At 49.5% G+C, this 21,339-nt stretch overlaps 2 protein-coding genes and 1 pseudogene across 6 annotated transcripts in view; 1 reads left to right on the forward strand and 2 right to left on the reverse strand.

Moving 5' to 3' along the window:
• The first annotated feature begins 1,343 nt into the window (after positions 1-1,343).
• Positions 1,344-17,185, forward strand: HOMEZ (homeobox and leucine zipper encoding). 3 transcript variants are annotated; one of them, XM_017348202.3, is made up of 2 exons: positions 1,344-1,489; positions 14,465-17,185. In XM_017348202.3, the coding sequence occupies exons 1-2, from the start codon at positions 1,465-1,467 to the stop codon at positions 16,078-16,080; spliced, it is 1,641 nt and encodes a 546-aa protein (XP_017203691.1). In that variant the 5' UTR covers positions 1,344-1,464; the 3' UTR covers positions 16,081-17,185. The 3 variants fall into 3 exon arrangements, with proteins under 3 accessions (XP_017203691.1, XP_017203692.2, XP_002718124.3); XM_017348203.3 differs by having other exon boundaries at positions 1,430-1,579; XM_002718078.5 differs by lacking the exon at positions 1,344-1,489 and adding an exon at positions 6,611-6,844.
• Positions 13,745-13,863, reverse strand: LOC127483860 (5S ribosomal RNA; annotated as a pseudogene).
• The window catches only part of RNF212B (ring finger protein 212B), a 46,032-nt gene continuing 41,415 nt past the window's right edge, over positions 16,723-21,339 (reverse strand). For 2 of the 3 annotated variants that reach the window (XM_051822668.2, XM_017348204.3), the window contains 3 exons: positions 20,865-20,962; positions 19,857-19,918; positions 16,723-18,103 (listed from right to left, as the gene is read on the reverse strand). In XM_051822668.2, coding sequence (XP_051678628.2) covers positions 18,038-18,103; positions 19,857-19,918; positions 20,865-20,962 — 226 coding nt within the window. In that variant the 3' untranslated portion in view covers positions 16,723-18,037. The remainder of the gene's footprint in view (positions 18,104-19,856; positions 19,919-20,864; positions 20,963-21,339) is intronic. The other variant, XM_051822665.2, reaches the window with a different exon arrangement.

Here is a 21,339-nt window from a genome sequence, read left to right on the forward strand (position 1 = left end):
TTCTTTCTTTCTCTCTTTCTCTTTCTTTCCTTCTCTCTCTCTTTCCTTCTCTCTCTCTTTCTTTCTCTTTCTCTTTCTTTCTCTCTCTCTCTTTCCTTCTTTCCTTCTTTCTTTCCTTCCTTCCTTCCTTCCTTCCTTCCTTCCTTCCTTCCTTCCTTCCTTCTCCTTCCTTCCTTCCTTCCTTCCTTCCTTCCTTCCTTCCTTCCTTCCTTCCTTGAGAGACAGCTCCTGTCCATTGGTTCACTCCTCAAATCTCCACAATAGCCAAGGTTGGCCCAGGCTGAAGCCAGGAACTGAGAACCTAATCCAGGTCTCCCACATGGAGGGTGAGGACCTAGCTACTTGAGCCATCCACTGCTGTTTCCCACAGTGCTCATTAGCTGGAATCTGGAGCAAAGCCAGGACCTGAACCTAGCACTCCAGTATGGGATGTGGTCGTCCCAAGCAGCGTCGACCACTAAGACAAATGCTAGCCTGGTCATTTCCTAAAAGTCCTGCTCCGGGGCTGCTGGCATATCGCAGCAGGTTAATCTACTGCCTGTGATGCCATCATCCCCTATGAGCACCAGTCTGAGTCCCGCCTACTCCACTTCTAATCCAGGTCCCTGCTAATACACCTGGGAAAGCAGCCAAAGATGGCCCAAATGTTTGGGTCTGTGCCACCCCCATGGAAGACTTGGATGGAGTTCCAGATTCCTGTCTAGTCTGGGCCAGCCCAGGCCATTGAAGCCATTTGGAGAGTGAACCAGCAGATGGAAGATCTCTCTCTCTTTTTTTTCTCTTCTCTGTGTAACTCTGCTTTTCAAATAAATAAATCTTAAAAAGTCCTATTCCTTTTCTGCTGGAGTCCTCTGGCTGTTTGGAAGTTGCATGGAAGAAGACCACGGGAGAGATGGGCAGCCATGGTTTAAGACACCACAACAGGATCCCTCCACCCTTTTGGGTAGTGGGAGCATAGTCAGGGCCTGGCTCTTCAGTTCCCTGGCACCCAGCACCAGCTGTTGGTGTTGTTAAAGGAACAGTCTGGGAAAACTGTTTCTGCTTTTCACAGGGGATTCTTCCTCTTTTAGGGGGTCATCTCGTTACTTTCTGCTCTTGAGTAGTGGAGGGAAGAACAATGCCCTTCCCTAATAAGGGGTTACCCTAAAACAAAGGGTAAGACAGCTAACGGAGGGGAAAGGAAGGCAAGACCTCTGTGGAATCCAGAATGGAGGGATAGAAATAGATAACAGAGGGAGTCCTTGAAAGAGCAAGTTCTCACAGGATTGGCTCCCACATCACCTGAGTGATGAGAGAATCCAATTACCACAAAGTAATGAGGTGACAGCATTCCTAGGAGGCAAGCCCCAAGCACGGAATGCCTGATAGCTCCTCCTTACATCACAAAGGCCGACCTGTGACGTCATCGCTGCCCAGCCCACCGCTCTTCAGTGTGCTCTAAGAGTGCTGAAGGGCAGGGTCAGCATGAGGAGCAAACACCCACGGAGAGGTAAGGCGGGGCTTTCCAGGGCTTCTCTCCACGGCTTCCTGCCTGGAGTCGGAGCCCCAAGCCCTGCACAGACTCCTCACGTCTTCTGGGGTAGGTTTGAGCTCCTCCTGCCACAAACTCCTTCCGCGTTAACTTTCGCTCTCCCAACTCTGTCTCCAAGCCTCAGTACTCGCAGGTCTGAGTAGTCGGCCGCCTCACTGCCTGCGGCTCTGGTCTTTCTAGGAGACAGGGCACGAGCACTGGAGCAGAGTTCCCCTAAGGAGGCAGAGACTCACCATGGCCATCTGGTAGTCCTAGGCTGGAGCCAGGCTTCTGGGTACCTGAAGTATGCAACTTTTGGAGCCCCTTTAAGAAAATTAAATACAAAATTATGATATTTTCAGAATGACAAATTACAATTTTTTAAAAAGCTGCCAAATATCTGCCTAAAATTATTCATATTTCCACTTTTTTTGCCAACAGCCTTTGATAGCCTTTTCGTATAATGATTGTATGTTTTCTATGAGTCTTCTAACATGATCACTTTTGTATTGTTAATTTTAAAAAATTTTGCCCCCATGCCTTGTGATACTTTCATAAATGTTTAGAATTTTTGTCAAACTTGGTAAAACCACTATAAAATTTTGGAGCTTTTCGAATTTGTAATGGCTAATGTCATATATTCTGAATTGATAGTATCAAGAATAATGGGAACTAGCCGGCGCCGCAGCTCACTAGGCTAATCCTCCGCCTGTGGCACCGGCACACTGGGTTCTAGTCCTGGTCAGGGCGCCGGATTCTGTCCCGGTTGCCCCTCTTCCAGGCCAGCTCTCTGCTGTGGCCAGGGAGTGCAATGGAGGATGGCCCAAGTGCTTGGGCCCTGCACCCCATGGGAGACCAGGAGAAGCACCTGGCTCCTGGCTTTGGATCAGCGTGGTGCGCCGGCCGCAGCGGCCACTGGAGGGTGAACCAACGGCAAAAGGAAGACCTTTCTCTCTGTCTCTCTCTCACTGTCCACTCTGCCTGTCAAAAAAAAAAAAAAAAAAAAAAAGAATAATGGGAACTATAAATATTAGTTTGGGGGCAGGCACATTTGTAGCACAGTGCTTAGGATGCTGCTTGGGGCACCTGCAACTTGTATGGGAGTGCTTGGTTCAAGTCCTGACTCTGCTTCCAATACAACTTCTCACTGATGCACACTCTGGGTAGCAGCAGTGGTGGTTCAGGTGCTTGGATCCTTGCCACCCACATGGGAAACCTGGATTGAGTTCTGTGCTCCTGGTCTCAGCTTGATCTCTGCCTTTCAAATAAAAAATGGAAATAAACATACAGGCAGGCATTTGGCTCAGAAGTTAAGTCAGCAGCCGAGACACTCCCGTCTTGCATCAGAGTGCTTGTTTGGAGTCCCAGCTCCTCTAGGCTCCTCCATCCCTGATCCAGCTTCCTGCTAATGCACACACTAGGAGGCAGCGGGTGATGGCTCAAGTCCTTGGTTGCCTGCCAGCCTAGATTGAGTTCTGGGCTCCCGGCTTTGGCCTAGCCCAGTGCTGGCTATTGAGGCATTTCAGGAGTGTTCCAGCAGAGGGAAGATCTCTCTTTCTGACTTTCAAATAAAATGGCAGTAAATACACATTTTTAAAACATATAAGTAATTTAATTTTTCAGGGCTGCCATACAAAAATAGCAGAGACTGGGTGTGTGCTAAATTTGTTTTCTCAGTCCTGGAGACTAGAGGTCCAAGACAAGGGCACTGGCTGAGCTGACTGCATCCTGAGGCTTCTGTCCTTGATTGTAGAAGGCTGTCTGCTCATGGTCTTCCCTCTGCCTGTGCATCACAAGTCTGTGCCCAGATTTCCTCGTGGAAGGTCAGCAGTCACACTGTGTTAGGACCCACCCTAATTCATCCATCTCAGCTGAACTTAATCACCTCGAGAAACAACCTAACTCCACACGAAGCTACGTTCTGAGGTACTGGGGGACAGGACATTAACCCTAAGTTTGGGAGGACACAGTTTAATCCATAACACTGTATCCACCTGGGGATAATTGATTCTATTCACAGAAGTAACTGCAAAACCCATCAAGTATACCTACTAACCCCACAGTACACGTGATCCCTCCTCAGCTCCCTCAGCCAGTCTCCAAGTGCCCATCACCTCTCTGTGGACACCTGAGAAAGGGACATGTGACAGAGGTCAAGTCAAGAAGGAGATACCAGTCAATTCCAGTTTGGGGTGTTTTTTTTTTCCCCAAGTTTTAGAAAAACCTGTGACGATGTTGGCGTGTTGCTGCAGCTCCTCCAGTGGTGAAGGTCTGTGACAGGGAGGACGCTGCACCTGCAGGGCCTCCAGCTGTAGGGCGAGCGTGCCTCTGGTCAGCCCTGCTAATGTCTGAGCCGTGCAAAGGGCAGATGACAGGCATCACATTCTCCAGTGTTAGTCCCTGGAAGGGCTGGCAGGGGACTGTCCTGCAAAACATGGGACTCTCACCATCAGCCGAGGCTTCTCCCCCTCACCCCGGCCCACCCCAGTCCACTCCACATTCACCAGTGGTGAGGGACCTTTTTTTTCTGCCAAGAGCCATTTGGAGATATATATATACACACACACATATACATGTATACATATATACATATATATATATATAAACATCATTTGTGGGCCATGCAAAAGTACCAACTTAAAAATTAGCCTGCGGGCCGGCGCCGCAGCTTACTAGGCTAATCCTCCGCCTTGCAGCGCTGGCACACCAGGTTCTAGTCCCGGTCGGGGTGCCGGATTCTGTCCCAGTTGCCCCTCTTCCAAGCCAGCTCTCTGCTATGGCCCGGGAGTGCAGTGGAGGATGGCCCAAGTACTTGGGTCCTGCACCCCATGGGAGACCAGGATAAGTACCTGGCTCCTGCCATCGGATCAGCGCAGTGCGCGGGCCGCAGCGTAACAGCCGCAGCGGCCATTGGAGGGTGAACCAACGGTAAAGGAAGACCTTTCTCTCTGTCTCTCTTTCTCACTGTCCACTCTGCCTGTCAAAAAAAAAAAAAAAATTAGCCTGCTATCAGTTTGAATTTCCAGTCTCTACTGCGATTGCCTTGGTGGGGCCTGACCAAATGATGTTGAGGACCGTACATGGCCTGTGGGCCAGACATTCTCCACCCGTCTAGACCTACATAGAGTTCAACTCACATAGAGGGTTCAGCCTGTACTTTAGAACTAAGGCAGGGGAGTTTCTTCTATCATCCTTGGAGTACCCCCCCCCCATAAACTTGAATGCTACCTCCACCCCTGACTGTTGGGAGCGAGTGTCCCAACACTCGCTGGAATCACCCACCTTTTGTAATTCCAAGTCCAGGATCAGCACTGCCCAGAGTGACTTAGCAAACCACAGGCTCATGGGCTTAGTTCCCACAGACAGCTCCTGCCTGGCCTCCCTTCCAGCCAAACAAGCTCGCATTTATCCCAGTCAATCCTTTCTCCTTAGGTTGTGAGGGAATGACCCCTGCACTGGTCGCTGAAGGCTGCCCACACCTGAAATATCCCACTCTTCCCCCTCTCACTGCAGACACACTCCAGTTCGGCACTGCCGCGGTCCTGACTGTGGACAAGCTCTGTCCACACCACCAGCCTGGCTCACAGCCTGAGGCATGAAACGCTTCTAACCCTAGCCCTAACCCTAACCCTAACCGCTATCATGTTTTTGCCGGGCGTTAGTTTGAAGGGCGCGGGACTGGCTCTTAAAAGTTGAGGTCGTGGCGGGCGCCGCGACTCACTAGGCTAATCCTCCGCCTGCGGCGACAGCACCCCGGGTTCTAGTCCCGGTCAGGGTGCCGGTTCTGTCCCGGTTGCTCCTTTTCCACTCCAGCTCTCTGCTGTGGCCCAGGAGTGCGGTGGAGGATGGTCCAAGTCCTTGGGCCCTGCACCCGCATGGGAGACCAGGAGAAGCACCTGGCTCCTGGCTCCTAGCTTCGGATCAGCGCAGCGCGCCAGCTGCAGCGGCCATTGAAGGGTGAACCAACGGAAAAGGAAGACCTTTCTTTCTGTCTCTCTATCTCACTGTCCACTCTGCCTGTCAAAAGGAAAAAAAAAAAGTTGAGGTCAATAGCAAATGTAACGAGGGGAAGGCGGCAGGGCCAGACGCATCCAACAGGGTTCAGCACTGAAGGAGGGGTGTTTCTGATGTCTGGCAACCCTGAAAGTATCTAGACCTCAGGGTGCAGCAAGGAAGAAGGAACGGAGGAGTCAGGTGGTTGTTTTCTTGGGATGCAGGGAGGTGGAGAGGTGAGGTGTGAGAATACAAGTCTGAAGTTATTACAAACTGTCATCACGTAGAAGCTGTTAATTAAGTGACCTAAGTAGTCAAGAAGAGACTTAAAAATATATATACAAGAGTCACTTCGCGAAGTATTCTCAAGTTTTAGAAGACGGAGAATTCTAAACACACATTTTGGCTGTGAACTTCCAGCGGTGCAGGACAGGCATTCCAGCAAAGTTCGCTTTATCTTCATCTCTTTCTTGACAGCGAACGCCGGGATCCCCGAGAGGAGGCAGAGCTCTGCGTCCCCATTACCAGGGCGGGGAGGGGAGCCTGAGGCTCTGCGAGGCACCCGGCAGGTGCCCGCCCCGGCTGGTCGTCTTTGCGAACACCAGTCGAAGGCCCTCGTCTTTCCGGGTGGCAAGACAGCTGGTGCACCTCGACAAGCGCCCGGTCGCTGCAGGCGCTTCGTCACGGCGAGCGCGGCGGCGGCCGGGCGAGTGGAAGGCCAGAGAGCGGACGCTGACAAGGTCTTGCAGGAGGGCTTCCTCCAGGAGGCGACTAATGCGGAGTTGTTGGCGGTCCCGACAGTTCAGCAAAGTGCTGCGCCTCTCCTTGGGGGATTTCGGGAGAAACATGGCTCGGGGTACTCGGAAGGTCCGGCGCCAATAGGTCGAGGGTACGGGGAGGTACCATTCGCGGCACCCTGGCCTCGGGGGACATCGTTCCTGCCCCACACACCCAATAGCTGACCCCTGCCGAGGCCCACGTAGCCAATAGCCGATTTGGGCCGAGACAGACGCAGCCAATGGATGGTCTAGTGCCTTCCGCCAGGGCCCGCCTTCCTGCGTCCGCCAATCAGGACTCGGGCCACCTTGGCACAGGCCCTGGACGCCCGCCCCACCCGTCCCCCCCCCGCATCCAACTCGCTGGAGCTGGGGTGGGCTAGACGGGCGCGCTCTCAGGGGCGGGGGGCATGCCGTCCGGGTCCCGGCCGTCCGCGCGGGTGGGCTCGGAGCAGGCCGCACCGGGCAGCTACCCCACTCCCACCCGGAGCCCCCCTGCCCTCTTTCCCCCCTTACCCCCGGCCCATGGTGCGAGGCTGGGAGCCGCCGCCCGGGCCGGACCTCGGTGAGTGATCCCCAGCCCCTTGGACTTCCCCTCCCAGCCCGTGTGCTATCTCCGACCTCCAGAGCCCCGTGCCCGCGCTGGGGGAGGGCGAATTCTGGATTGGAAGTCGCCCGGTTCTCTCTCCTTTCTCCTCTGGACTTTTCCCTGTTGTAACTGAGGGAGGGTGAGGGGGGTGTGTAGGGAGGAGGGGAAGGCTGGGTTGGGACGTCCTTGGCGAGGGGAGGATTTAGATTCGCCTGCCTCCTGGGGCTCATCGCCCCAAGTGCAGCAACTTTTTGTTCTCTGACCCAGTTTGGAGCCTTCTAGACTGCCTGTGAAATGGAGGCTAGGAGGCACGTTTCCTTCCCAGCCCCCCCCCCCCATCCCCATGACTACCTCCTGGCGACCTCCCACACGCACAGAACCTGGCGGCACTTTGGGGGAGCAGTGGCCTGTGGGAATGAAAGGTTTTGACTCTCTACCCAGCGGTAGTCGGAAAACCAACCAGGAAACCAAGCACCAGACTCCACGGAGGTTTCTGGTGTTGTGTCCTAGTCGGGGACGAATAAACTGAAAGAAAATTCAAGCTGAGACCTATTTGGTAACGTGGGCCCAGATCAGACCGGGAGAGCTTTTTTTTTTTTTTTTTTTTTTTTAAATCGTCTATGATTAGGATAGGTAGAGAGCAATAATTGAGAAAGCCAGAGTTGGGGGTTTTAAAAATGATGCATACATAACTGAAACATAATTAAAAAGTACATTCATTTCACCAATCTTTTGGTGTAGTGCTGAGACTGTGTGTGTGTGAAAGTCTGGTGATTGACATTTCTAAGTTACCATTCTCAAACCCGGCTGCACCTTGCAAACTTAAAAACTAGGGATGCTTGGGCCCCTGTCCAGACTAATTAAACCCGGCTGGGAAAGAGGCTGGCCTGGTTTTTCAGTTCCCAGGCAATGCGTGTGCAGTCTGAGAGGAGTCGCTCAGACACTTTCATCATCTATGATTTCCAGTTTTGGTTTCCGTAAAGTGAAGTGAGAGTTCAGACAGGTTGGAAGCAATCTGAGTGCAGAATCCTTTTGAGACTTTTGAAGTCCCATTTCCCACACTTTTACTGCTGTCTTGACCAATGCCACCAATTCAGCAGTTTTAGAAATGTATGCTCCCCTTTGTATCATGTCTCTCCAGGGCATCTGTTTTCATGGGAACAATTTTCAGTGCAGTATTTTTCATAGATTTGTGTCATGTTAAATTGCATCATTATACAGAAAAACCATGGGCATAAGCAGTTTCGGAATCACAGTACTGGCCCAAGCACACAGGACAACGGAGTGAAGCAGACGGTTATGGCACTGCACTGTGGGTATTGATGGGTAACCCACCTGCAGGTCAGGTGAGCCAGATTCCTGGCCCAGTTGGGAGGACAGGAGACAGAGCTTCTTAATTTGACTCCTTAGCAATCAGAGGGGTAATCACAACTTTGGGGGCCCGTAACTTACCTGACTCTGAGGTTCACGATCCAAAAATTAAGACATATATAAGCTAATTGTCACAAAGAGTCCTTAAAGCCATTCTATCTGTCTCACCCAAACACCTCTCAGGTAGTCCTTCCAATCTTTAGGACATGGCTCACTAGGCTAATCCTCCACCTTGTGGCGCCGGCACACCAGGTTCTAGTCCCGGTCGGGGTGCCGGATTCTGTCCCAGTTGCCCCTCTTCCAGGCCAGCTCTCTGCTGTGGCCAGGGAGGGCAGTGGAGGATGGCCCAAGTATTTGGGCCCTGCACCCCATGGGAGACCAGGAGAAGCACCTGGCTCCTGCCATCGGATCAGCACCGGCCGCAGCATGCCGGCCACGGCAGCCATTGGAGGGTGAACCAATGGCAAAGGAAGACTTTTCTCTCTGTCTCTCTCTCTCACTGTCCACTCTGCCTGTAAAAAAAAAAAAAAAAAAAAAAAAAAAAAAAAAAAAGATTTAGGGACTTGAGCAGGATCATATCTAGTCTCTAACTTCAGCCATCTCCTCCTTAGCCATAAGCCTACGCTCAAGCTGAAAGCTTACAGTCCCCTTTTTCCCAGGATTGTGTGAACACGGAAACGAATTTTAAGACAGCCCGTTTTCCTGCCACCTGCCGGGATACAGAAAGTCCAAGGGGGAAGATGTTATGTTCCGACTGACTAAATTTTTTATTAGTGACTTGGGGTAGCAGTAGGGTGTATTTGGCATATTTCATAAAGATATGAACTTGGGGCCAGCGTTGTAGCACGGCGGGTTAAGCTGCTGCTTATAAGGTCAGCATCCTGTATGCCTGTATGGGAGCACCAGTTCAGGTCCCGGCTGTTCTTCAGATCCAGTTTCCTGATAACGTGCCTGGGAAAGCAGCGAAAGATGGCCCAGCTACTTGGGCCCCTGCCACAATATGGGAGAGCAGGATGGAGTTCCTGGCTTCTGGCTTTGGCCTGGCCCAGACCTGGCTGTTAACAGCCATTTAGGGAGTGAATCAGCAGCTGCAGAATGTCTCTCTGCGCTCCCTTTCTTTCTCCTTGTTGCTCTGCCTTTCAAGTAAATAAATCATTTTTTTTTTAAGATACAAACTTAATTATTATTCAGGATACTCCGCGCCACCACCCTGCCCTAGGCGTCCATCCTTCTTCAGCTTTCCACAAAACACTGCAGTGTCTTCACTGTGGTTTTGATTTACTGCAGGGTCTGCCCTACTTATAATTCTCAAGAGCCACTTCCAGGGAAGTACCAGCCATCCCCTACCACTGTGTTTCAGGGAGTCTGCCCTAACGTGGGCTTCGTGTAAGTGAAAACTCGATGTACACAGTCCAGCAAATATGTTATTTGCATTGCTGCACATGACACTGAAATCTCAAGCTGAGGCTGAGAATCTGAAGGCTGCCAAACCACATGAATAAAGCAAAATGTTTCCTCTGAAGCTTAGCACTGTATCTGTCTCCCATTCCCATCCGGCAGTCTTTAACCTCCTACTGGACCGCTGTATTCCTTAGGCTATGTTTTCCACAATCTGAAATGTTACAGTGTTTTTCAGAGCAGAACACAAATAAGGTTAAGCGGATGTCAGGCGTTGCCATCATGTTCTCCAGCTTGGATCTGGTGGTGGTCCTGGTGGGCCACTATTTCTAAATGGTGGTTAGTACAGGGCCATGGAAACAGTGTTGCTGTGTCCACAGTGAGCCTGGCTGGCACTGAAGAGAAAGGGAGCCTTATCACATTGGCAGTTCCCACCGCAATCAAAAAGGATCTAATCGTGGATGCAATTCTCTGAAAGTAGTGGTTTTCGTACTTTCATAAAGCAGCAAAGTGCACCCTGAAATTACATCCAAACCCCAAATTATAAAACCTGTTAAAGTCACAAATACCCAGGTTTTCTCCACTGCTAGCTAGAATTGGGGCTCTGTAAGAACATTGAAAATCAGGATTTGTTCTTTAAGATAAATTTGAAATGCAGAATGACAGTGAGAAAGGGGAAGGAAGAGAGATATGTTCCGTCTGTAAATGTCTGTAACAGCTGGGGCTAGGTCAGGCTGACGCAGGGGGTCAGGGACTCCTGGGGAAGCGTGGAGTAGCTACGACTTGATACGGAATGCAGGAGTCTCCAGTGGCAGCTTAACCAGCTGTATCCACTCATGATCTTCTTTTAATTATTTTTTTATATTTGTTTACTATTTGAAAGGCAGAGTTACAGAAAGAGGGAGAGACAGATCTTACACCTGCTGGTTCACTCCCCAGATGGCCACAACAGCTGAGGCTGAGCCAGGCTGAAGCCAGGAGCCTGGTAACTCCATCTGGATGTCCCACGTGGACGACAGGGACCCAAAAAGTTGGGTCATCTTCCTCTGCCTTCCCAGGTGCATTAGCGTGGAGCAACTGGGACTCCCAACTGTGGCTCACATGGGATGTTTGCATTTCAGGTGGCAGCACAGCCCCCTGCCCTAATTGTTTTAATTTGAGACAGAGAAGTTTTTCACATCTGCTGGTTCACTCCCCAAATGCCTGCAAAGGCCAGGACTGGGCCAGACCAAAGCAGGGAGCTGGAAACTCAATCCTGGTCTCCCATGTGGGTGGCAAGAACCTAATTACTAGAGCTATTGCCACTGTCCCCGCAGATCTGCACTCGCAGGAAGCTGGAGTCTTGAACCCAGGTACTCTGATGATAGGGGATGTGGGTGTCTTAACCACTAGGCTAAATGTCTGCCTTCCAAAATCATTTTAAAGGATTCTCTTTAAACATTTTTTTCTTATTTTGTTTTTTATTTGAATGGCAGAGAGACAAAGACAGATCTTCCATCCACTGGTTCATTCCCCCAAATGTGTGCAATAGTTAGAGGCTAGGCCAGGCTAAAGCCAGGAACAGGGAACTGAATCTGGGTTCCCACATGGGTGGTGGGGACCCAATACTTGAACCATCACCTGCTGCCTCCCAGGGTGCACATTAGCAGAAAGCTAGAGAATTGGAAGCGGAGCTGGGACTCAAACCCAATCACTCTGACATGGGATGGGGCATCCCAGCTGGTATCTTAACTGCTGTGCCGAGTGCCAGCCCCAGGATTTGGTCTTTCCCCGCACCTTCCAGAACTACCTTATACAGGTGCATCCCATGAAGCCCTCAAGTGATGACCAAAGCTTTACTGAGCCTTTACTTTGTTCTAGGCATAGTGTCAAGTGCATTTTTCATTTAGTCATAAACTTACCAGGTAGATGCTTTTTTTTCTGATGAGAAACTAAGGCTTAGAGAGGTTCAATAACTTGCCCAAGAACAAGTAGCACTGTACAAAGTGGCACAGCTACAGTTTATCTCAAATCTGCCCCACCCCAGACTTTCATCTCCACCAACTGCTTGGGGAAACACCTCACACATAGTAGGTGGTCTGTAAGAATATATAACTGTTGATACACACAGTCTCCATTTTTGACATACAAGGAAACAGTTTCATTAAGTTCAATAGCTTTTCCTCAAGATCACAGAGCTGGTAAGAGGCTTGATTGAGATTCAAACTAACAGGTCTGAATTCATATTTCTGCCTACCATGCCATGCTGCCTGTATGTACCCTCTTAGGGCACTCTTCGGGCTCTATTGCTGATAGGATTTGTATGACCTTCTGTTTGTTAGAGCTGCTTGTTAAAAGGAAATGGTCACAATCGTTATAACGCTTCTGAGTTTTTTAAAGCATCATATGGAATCCCTGATGTCACACGATTTTAAGTTTATGGACTTGAAGATTTCCTCAGTTCATCATGTAGCATTTACAAATAGGAATCCTGCCCTGTCCTTTACAGATCAGGTTGTTTATAAACAACAGACGGGATTCCCCTAAGGTAAAGGGTAACACGCGTAAAGGGTCTCTCATGCCTGCAGAGGGAACTGAGTTAAATTTGTCAACAGGAATAGTCTGGAAATAACTTGAGAGGTATTTCAGAAAAAGCCGCACAGTCAGGGGCTCTCCCCACAGTGCTGCTGTGGGGAGCTTGCGGGAGCTGGTTACAATTTCTAATGAGCCTGGCCTCCTGGTCTGGAGGAGAAAGCTGGAATGAAAAGATAAGAGCAGGAAGCCTTGGCCCTGTGTGGAGGGGGGCTGTTAGTGTCTGAGGGAGCTCTCCCGGCTCCCTGGAGGGAGGCTGAGCTACTGGAAGAGACAAAGGCTGGGGGAGGGGATAACCTTTGTTCCCTGGCTGACTTGGGGGAGGAAAACATTCTCTCTCTGCAAGACCTGAGCCAAGGGGAGTGAGCCCCGTTTATGCCAAATCTCCGACCTCTATCTCTTATCCTACGGCAGGATGGAAAGAAAGCAAGCCATTGGTGTGGGCTTGGGTCCTAAAGGCCTGTCATTCCTCTCCTTGCAACAGCCCTATGCCAAGAAGGGGAAGCAGAGAGGGGGGCTGGGCAGAGGACAGTGCTGTCCTACCTCTAGAGAACCATCAGTGGATTCCCAGCTCGCTCTCCGCATTCTAGAGATGATCATACATTTTTAGGAGCTAAGGAGTTAGGGCCGGTTTGGAGATCCTACTCCTCTCTCTTCGTTTGTGACTCTTGCTGCATGACAGTGGGAGACTGCTTCCAGAGTTCCAATTAGAAAGATAAAGGCTCTAGGGGCCATTATCTGGCCTAGCAGTCAAGTCATGGCTTGGGGCACCCCACACCCCAAAACAGAGTGCCTGGGTTTGAATCCCAGCTCTGCTCCCGATTCCAACTTCCTGCACCCTGGGAGGCAGCAGGTGCTCAAGTTCTTGGGTTCCTGCCACACACATGGGAAACCTGGATTGAATTTCTGACCCCTGGCTTCAACCTAGCACAGCCTTAGCCTTTGAGGAATAAATCAGTGGAAGGAAGCTCTCTTTCTGTCTCTTTGCCTCTCAAGTAATTAATAAAAATGTAACAGAAAAAATATTTTAAAGGCTCTAATAGAGTGCATTTTCTTTTTTATTTTTTTTGACAGGCAGTTAGACAGAGAGAGAGAGAGACAGAGAGAAAGGTCTCCTTCCATTGGTTCACCCCCTAAATGGCCTCCATGGCCAGCGTGCTGCGCCGATCCGAAGCCAGGAGCCAGGTGCTTCCTGCTTCCTCCTGGTCTCCCATGCGGGTGCAGGGTCCAAGCACTTGGGCCATCCTCCACTGCACTCCCGGGCCACAGCAGAGAGCTGGCCTGGAAGAGGGGCAAACGGTACAGAACCGGTGCCCCAACCGGGACTAGAACCCAGAGTACCGGCTCCGCAAGCGGAGGATTGGCCTAGTGAGCCGCAGCGCCGGCCAAAACATCCCCTTTCTTTCTTTTTCTTTTTTCTTTTTTTTTGACAGGCAGAGTGGACAGTGAGAGAGACAGAGAGAAAGGTCTTCCTTTGCCGTTGGTTCACCCTCCAATGGCTGCCACAGTGCTGGCCCCTTCTTTTTTTTTAAAATAACCCTACAGCACCCCGTATTCCCAGGCAGTCTCCCATGCTAGTACTAACTAGGCCTGACCCTGCTTAGCTTCCAAGATCAGACAAGATCAGGTATGCTCAGGGTAATATGGCCATGAAATTTTTTTTAAAGATATTTTATTTATTTGAGAGGCAGGGGCTGGGGATGGGGGGAGGTCTTCCATCCTCTGGTTCACTCCCCAGGTGGCCACAATGGCCAGAGCTGTCCAGATCTGAAGCCAGGAGCCAGGAGCTTCTTCCGAGTCTCCCATGCAGGTGCAGGGGCCCAAGGACTTGGGCCATCTTCTACTGCTTTCCCAGGCCACAGCAGAGAGCTGGAACAGAAGTGGAGCAGCTGGGACTCAAACCGGTGCCCATATGGGATGGCAGGCGGCTTTACCCGCTACACCACAGTGCTGGCCCCTAGACTTCCTTCTTAACCTCTAAAGACAGATTTTCATTTTGGTGACAATACTCGCTAGTCATGTGACTTGAGGTGGTTTCACTTCTATGGAGTTCAGTTTTCTTGGAAAATGGAAATAAATCATAGCAGGCCCTGATGACTGCAAGGTTGTGGAAATTAAATGAGAACTTGTTGCAGCGCTTTAAAAGCAACTCATGATACAAACAGAAAGTTTGGTGTCCAATGGTTTGGAAGAAATTGAGCCCCGTGTCCCAGTAAAGGAGCCCCAGTGACTGAGCTGTTTCTCTTCCTATTACAGCTTTCTCTGAAGGGCATACATCAGAAAGCACCATGCCTCCTAATAAGGAGGCCAGCAGTCTTAACGGCTCACCGGCGGGTCTCATCTGCCTCCCTCCGATCTCTGAGGAGCTACAGCTCGTATGGACCCAAGCAGCCCAGACCAGTGAGCTGGACAGCAATGAACACCTGCTGCAAACCTTCAGCTACTTTCCCTACCCCAGTCTAGCAGACATTGCCCTTCTTTGCCTACGTTACGGGCTGCAGATGGAGAAGGTCAAGACCTGGTTCATGGCCCAGCGCCTGCGCTGTGGCATTAGCTGGTCCTCTGAAGAAATAGAAGAGACTCGGGCCCGCGTGGTCTATCACCGGGACCAACTTCATTTCAAATCCCTTCTCTCTTTCACTCATCACGCAGGGCGGCCCCCAGAGGAGGTGCCTCCTTCTCCAATGCCACACCCGGAACAAGTCGGTCTTGGAATAGGTCCTCTGACTCCCAGCGCGCCCACTCAGGTGAAAGGACTGAAGGTCGAGCCTGAGGAGTCCTCTCAGATACCACCATTGCCACTAAGTCACCAGAAAGCAAAGGAGCCCTTGCTGACACCTGCCAGTGGAGCATTCCCCCATCAATCTGATTTTTGGCAGGATCTTCAAAGCAGTAGCCTCTGTAAGGAGCAGGCAGGTGGGGGTCCTGAGCAGTCACGTGCTGTAGGCACTGCTTCCTGGAACCACTCCACAGGTGTCCACCAGCCGCGTGCTAGAGATAAGCCCCCACCGGTCTCATTACTCGCCAGTAGTTGTAAGGAGGAGTCAGCATCTAGTGTGACTCCTCCTCCTTCCTCTACCTCTTCTTCCTCTTACCAGGTACTGGCTAATGGAGCCACTGCCACCTCTAAACGCTTGCAGCCACTGGGCTGTGTCCCACAGTCACTGTCACCCAGTGAACAGGCACTACCCCCACATCTGGAGGCAGCCTGGCCCCAAGGGCTAAGGCATAACTCAGTACCAGGTAGGGTTGGCCCCATGGAGTATCTCTCCCCAGATATGCAACGCCAGCGAAAGACTAAACGCAAAACCAAAGAGCAGCTGGCTATCCTCAAATCCTTTTTTTTACAGTGCCAATGGGCACGACGTGAGGATTACCATAAATTAGAACAGATCACTGGTTTACCTCGTCCTGAGATCATTCAGTGGTTTGGTGACACACGCTATGCCTTGAAGCATGGGCAACTAAAATGGTTTCGGGACAATGCAGTACCTGGTGCCCCTAGTTTCCAAGACCCGGCCAATCCTACACCACCACCATCGACCCGCTCTTTGAATGAATGGGCTGAGACACCACCTCTGCCGATCCCCCCACCCCCACCGGATATCCGACCCCTGGAGAGATACTGGGCAGCCCACCAACAGCTGCGGGAAAGTGATATCCCTCAACTGAGTCAGGCATCAAGGCTTAGCACCCAGCAGGTTCGGGACTGGTTTGACTCTCGATTACCTGAGCCAGCTGAGGTTGTAGTTTGTCTAGATGAAGACGAAGAGGAAGAGGAGGAAGAATTGCCAGAAGATGGGGAGGAAGAGGAGGAGGAGGAAGATGAGGAGGACAACGATGACGATGATGATGTGATCATACAGGACTGATGGGGGGGTGGGTGGGGCTGGAGATTGGAGATGAACCAATTTAGTAACTGTTTAAACAAAGAAACCACCTCTTTTTAATTACTTTGTGGCAAAGAACTGAAAAGCTCTCTGTTCTTCAGGGTGGGTGAGGGGCATAGAGTGAGGGTGGGCCAGGGAGGATGACCAGAGGACACAAAGGAAACCCAGGCCTCCAGCCTCATGGTAAAGACTACTAAGGATCTGGCCAAATGATGGGCTGGGAGCCGGCTCCTGCTTTCCTGTATCTGCTGGTTTTTCCCTCAGTATACTAGAGGCCTGACCTTGGCCCCGCATCAGCAGGAGGGCTGCAAAGGAGGAGCAAGCAATCCTGACACAGTTGGTTCCAGGGCATCCCCAACCCCACCATTTCCCCTAGAATTCAAGGCTGCCTTGCATCCTGCTTTTCTCTCAGAGTACAGGTCCATGCGACATACAGCTAAGAGTCTCAACATGTCCCAGTCTCATCACAAATAACTCCTCTTCCTCATACCCACCTGACGTTACCTTTCACCTGCCTCATCGGTGAAATCACACAGGCAGCAGAATGTTCTCATTTCCAACACTGGGACCACTTTGCCTTGTACTTTTTATCTCTTTCCAAAATCCCCTCTCTGTTCTCTGTTTGTCTCAGGGTAAATCTTCCCCCCACAGAGTTTGTGGAAAAGTTTAATAACGGTGGAGAATACTTTTGACTGGATATTTATTGAGGTGGGAGTTAGGAGAGATGTCCTTTTAAAACAGAATTATAAGGTTGGAAGAGGGATGGTTTTTTCTAGTCAAAGGGTGTTCCATGGAAGTAGGTTCCAGGTTTGGTTTTACAAACCTGACACTACCTCCTGTCCAGCTTGACAGAGACTGGATTTTCATCTTTTTGCTATCGGGTCAGTTTTTGTCCAGAAAAGAGGCTTTTCCTTCTCTCTAAAGGATCTGAATTGGAGACAAAGGGACCATTGTTTCTCATGGAATTTATTATCGATGTTTTAGAATGGTTTTCATTGGTTGGGTTCACATATAAAGCAAATAGATAACCATCTAAAAATAAGATTGGAAGCCTCTGATTGCTAGAATAAAAAGGCCAAAAATAAAACTGTTTCTCTCTTCTCCACTTTGCCACTTCTATGGTTTAGGAATTAATGGAACCAAGTCCATTCATGTTTTTATATTTTGAAGGGGCAGGTGTACTTATGAGGTGAACTGAATTTAATTAATGAGGTTAATTTAACAAAAAACTTTCAAAGGCAGCAGGTTAGCATCTGTCACCAGGCAGACTCTGCTTCCCAGCCGCCAGGTGATGAGGAGGAGGTCTGAGGCTTCAGCAGTGACAGTCTTGGAGACGACTTGTGTGGCCATTCCAGCATTCTAGAGCTTGTAACAATAGAGTTGCAATAGTCAATAAGAAGGCATCCTTTTCATTTTATTATCTACATGCTTGAGTAAGCTGAAACCCTGTCTCCAACTGCTACTTTGACAAAGGAAAATCAACACATTTAATAGTAAGTAGGCCTGGAAGAAACACAGGTAAACAGAAAAGTGTGATCAGTGAGGACAAAGACCAGAGTTGTTACTTGTTAACACTGGCAGTGGAACAAAGCATCCAAAGCTAAAAAATGAAAGACAGAAATGAAACGGTGTTGATGAGTTTATTACCCCCACACCCAGCTCAAGCATGATGGCAAGAATATTTTAACAACCTTAGTTGGAAGTTACAGAAAATGAAGGGAGCTACATATGTCTTCTGGGAGTGATACAAACTTTTCTTAAAGCCCTGGCCACTTTCCTGGGAGGTAACACAAGGTGTGTAGGGTAAAGACAGAAAAGATGCAGAATGAAACCAGGAAACAAAGCGAGGGTCCATTATCCGAGGCCATCTCCCCTAGTGGGTACAGGATGCTCCAGTCCACCCTTCAGTAGTGCTTGCAGGCCAGATCTTGAAGATGCTCTATCTCGAAGTGCTCCATGCTTCATTCCCCCTGGCTAATCCCATCTGCCTCTGTTGGTAGAGAGTCTTAGCAGGTAACAGGAAAACACACATAAGTGTTTATTGCAACAAAAGGGCAACTAAGTCCCTCTCAAATCATTATACAGAAGCCACCACTGTTACTTCCCCATGGTTTTCTCTATTACATGATAGCTAACTTTTCCAAACTTAAGATTTGCTGTATTTCATGTGACAAAAGCTTTGTTGGTACTTATGAAACTCAAACATTTTCATAGTTTAGGATAATAAGGCTATTAAAAAAAAAAAAAAAAAACAAGCTGTTTTGCAAGATCTGGAATGACTACCACACCTAGGAATGATTACCGTGGAGATAGAATTCTAATACCTTGGAGGAGGTGGCACTTTCTTTAATAATCCTTAAAAGCTTTTAATGGAAATTAAAAAAAAATACTGAAGTAGATTATTCCAACAAACTCACCCATCACCTAGCTTCAACAATTAACTCATGGCCAATCATTTAATTTCCCATCCATAAATATTTTAGCATGTATGTACAGAACATAAAGGCTATCAAAAACAAACAAACAAAAAAACCTTATCAGGGCCGGCACTGTGGTGCAGCGGGTTAAAGCCCTGGTCTGCAGCGCTGGCATCCCATGTGGGCACCGGTTCGAGTACCGGCTGCTCCACTTCTGATCCAGCTCTCTGCTATGGCCTGGGAAAGCGGTGGAAGATGGCCCAAGTGATTGGGCCCCTGTACCCACATGGGAGACCTGGAAGAAGCTCCTGGCTCTTAGCTACTCCTGCCATTGCAGCCATTTGGAGAGTGAACCAGTGGATGGAAGACCTCTCTCTCTCTCCTCTCTCCTCTCTGTGTCTACCTCTCTTTGTAACTCTGTCAAATAAATCTTTAAAAATAAATAAAAACAAAAATATTATCATCATACCTAACAATTAACCTCAATATTAGGAATGCTTTAAATAAATGTTTCAATTGATAACTCAATTTTCCTCAACTTTTTTACAGGGGTTTTAGTTTTGTTTTGCTCTTGGATTTTTACAGCTTGTTTCAATCAAGACACCATTAGGGGCCATGTATTTGTAGACAGTCTCCAGGTCTCTGACGTCTGTTTCCATCTAAGTCAATCCCTCCACTTACAAGGATCTTAGGGAGGGATGCTTTCTCCCCTGTGTTGCCTCTTAAGGCTTAGAACCTAACTGCTTGCATGAAAATAAGGGACATTTTGGAATAAGGTGGCAACAGATATATCTACCTTAGTGTAAAAGAGCTATCCCTGGGGTTGCCAGGAGCTTGGAGTAGAATAAAGGGCCCACATACCCTCAAAACCCAAGTCACCAAGAGGCTGGAATGGACTTTCCACTTAACAGAGCTCCTCATTATCAAGCTCGCTTCTTTTTTGGCTTGGATCAGAATCATAGCCTCATAAAGCAATATTCTAGCTGTCTCTGAAGAACTTCACATGTTTTTTCCTAGTTCAAACAGAACCTCCACTGAAAACATACATTCAGCTGAAAGTACGTCAGGGTCAGTGGGCCCACACTTATTTCACCCTGGCCAAGGCCTCTCAGTTCAAAGCCGATCCGTACCATGACTGAATTTAAAACTCCTCACTGGGAACATAGCATGACAGTATGATGTACTCTCTGAAACTGAGGCCATTCTGGAAACCTGTGAACATATGCTCACCACGCTGGCTACATCCTGCCACCCTGACAGGAGACCAGGATGAAGAACTTAGTGGGCAAGCAGAACCACGCAAGTTTCTATACACAGACAAGTTAGGCTACCAGGTCTCACCTGCAGGGCTGGTAGCTGGAGACCAGGAAGACTGTCCTGTGTGGCTCTGCCCTCCCTGGGACCTGGTGAATGGAATGGAATGGTAAGAGGTAACTTGCTTGGGCACTTCTCAGCAGTGTTAGTTATGGGTCAGGGTAACTAGGTAGTTCTTAACCAAAGGAACACTAAGAAGGGGAAAGACTATTAGCTAAGCAATGTAAGAGGTGGATTATAAAGTCCATTCTCCTGTTAGGATGGGGCTCTGACAGAGGTCTGAGATTTAACTATCAGTGGAAAGATGTAGGGAAAAATCTAAAGATCTGGGTGGAAGAAGGTGCCATGGTGTAGCAGGTCAAGCTGCCACCTGCAGTGCCAGCATCCCATATGGGCACCGGTTTGTGTCCCGGCTGCTCCACTTCCAATCCAGCTCTCTGCTATGGCCTGGGAAAGCAGTAAAAGATGGCCCAAGTGCTTGGGACCCTGCACCACTTAGGAGACCCAGAGGAAACTCCTGGTTCCTGGTCCTGGCTTCAGATCAGCACAGCTCTGGCTGTTGTGGCCATCTGGGGAGCAAACTAGCAGATGGAAGATCTTTCTCTGTGACTCTGCCTTTCAAATAAATATCTTTTTTTAAAAAAAGTCTATAAAAATAAAGAATAAATGAAGATCTGGGTGAGCTGTGGAAGGTGGCAGCTGCTCATCAAGAGCACTGGCAGCAGAGGTTTTACAGTCCTCAGAACTGAGCTCCCAGTGTGTTCAACATAGCAATCTCAGTAAAACAAACAAATAAAAAAGCCAGCTTAATCCTGTTGGCTAACCTGGATAAATAACCAGATTCAATGGGTGACAGGATGAGTTCTATTAAGGAAAGACCCAGAGCGTCCCTTCAGTGTGAAGGACATGGGATGACTCTTTAAGGAACCAAACTGGAGACAGTACTCTTTGAGGGGTCGATCTCAACTTCCTGTCACCTTGAGAATCTTCATTCAACGGCTGAGGCCCCTCCTTTGAGAATATTATTTAACTTACCAGAACTGTTAGGAGTGCGGACTCTGAAGGAGCCTGAGTCCCCAGTTAGGGATGATCTGAAAGAAAAAATCCCCTGTCCAGAGGAGGCAGATGAAGGCCTGAAGAGCAGAAATAAGAGCATCAGCAAAGGAAAGGAAAGGCCAGAGAGAAAAAGAAAATCCCCTGCTACGAATAAGATGAAATTACTCATATGCGGCCAGCACCGCGGCTCACTAGGCTAATCCTCCACCTTGTGGTGCCGGCACACCGGGTTCTAGTCCCGGTCGGGGCGCTGGATTCTGTCCCGGTTGCCCCTCTTCCAGGCCAGCTCTCTGCTGTGGCCAGGGAGTGCAGTGGAGGATGGCCCAAGTGCTTGGGCCCTGCACCCCATGGGAGACCAGGATAAGTACCTGGCTCCTGCCTTCGGATCAGCGCGGTGCGCTGGCCGCAGCGTGCTGGCCGCGGCAGCCATTGGAAGGTGAACCAACGGTAAAGG

Source organism: Oryctolagus cuniculus, chromosome 12 (assembly GCF_964237555.1).
Source record: "Oryctolagus cuniculus chromosome 12, mOryCun1.1, whole genome shotgun sequence".
Lineage (NCBI taxonomy): Eukaryota > Metazoa > Chordata > Mammalia > Lagomorpha > Leporidae > Oryctolagus > Oryctolagus cuniculus.

What these genes read in the sequence shown, in the direction of transcription:
- HOMEZ (XM_017348203.3), top strand. Translation starts at nt 1,465, where the DNA reads ATGAGGAGCAAACACCCACGGAGAGGTAAGGCGGGGCTTTCCAGGGCT. An exon ending in GACTCCTCACGTCTTCTGGG is followed by an intron (nt 1,580 to 14,464) that starts GTAGGTTTGAGC and finishes TTCCTATTACAG; the next exon opens with CTTTCTCTGAAGGGCATACA.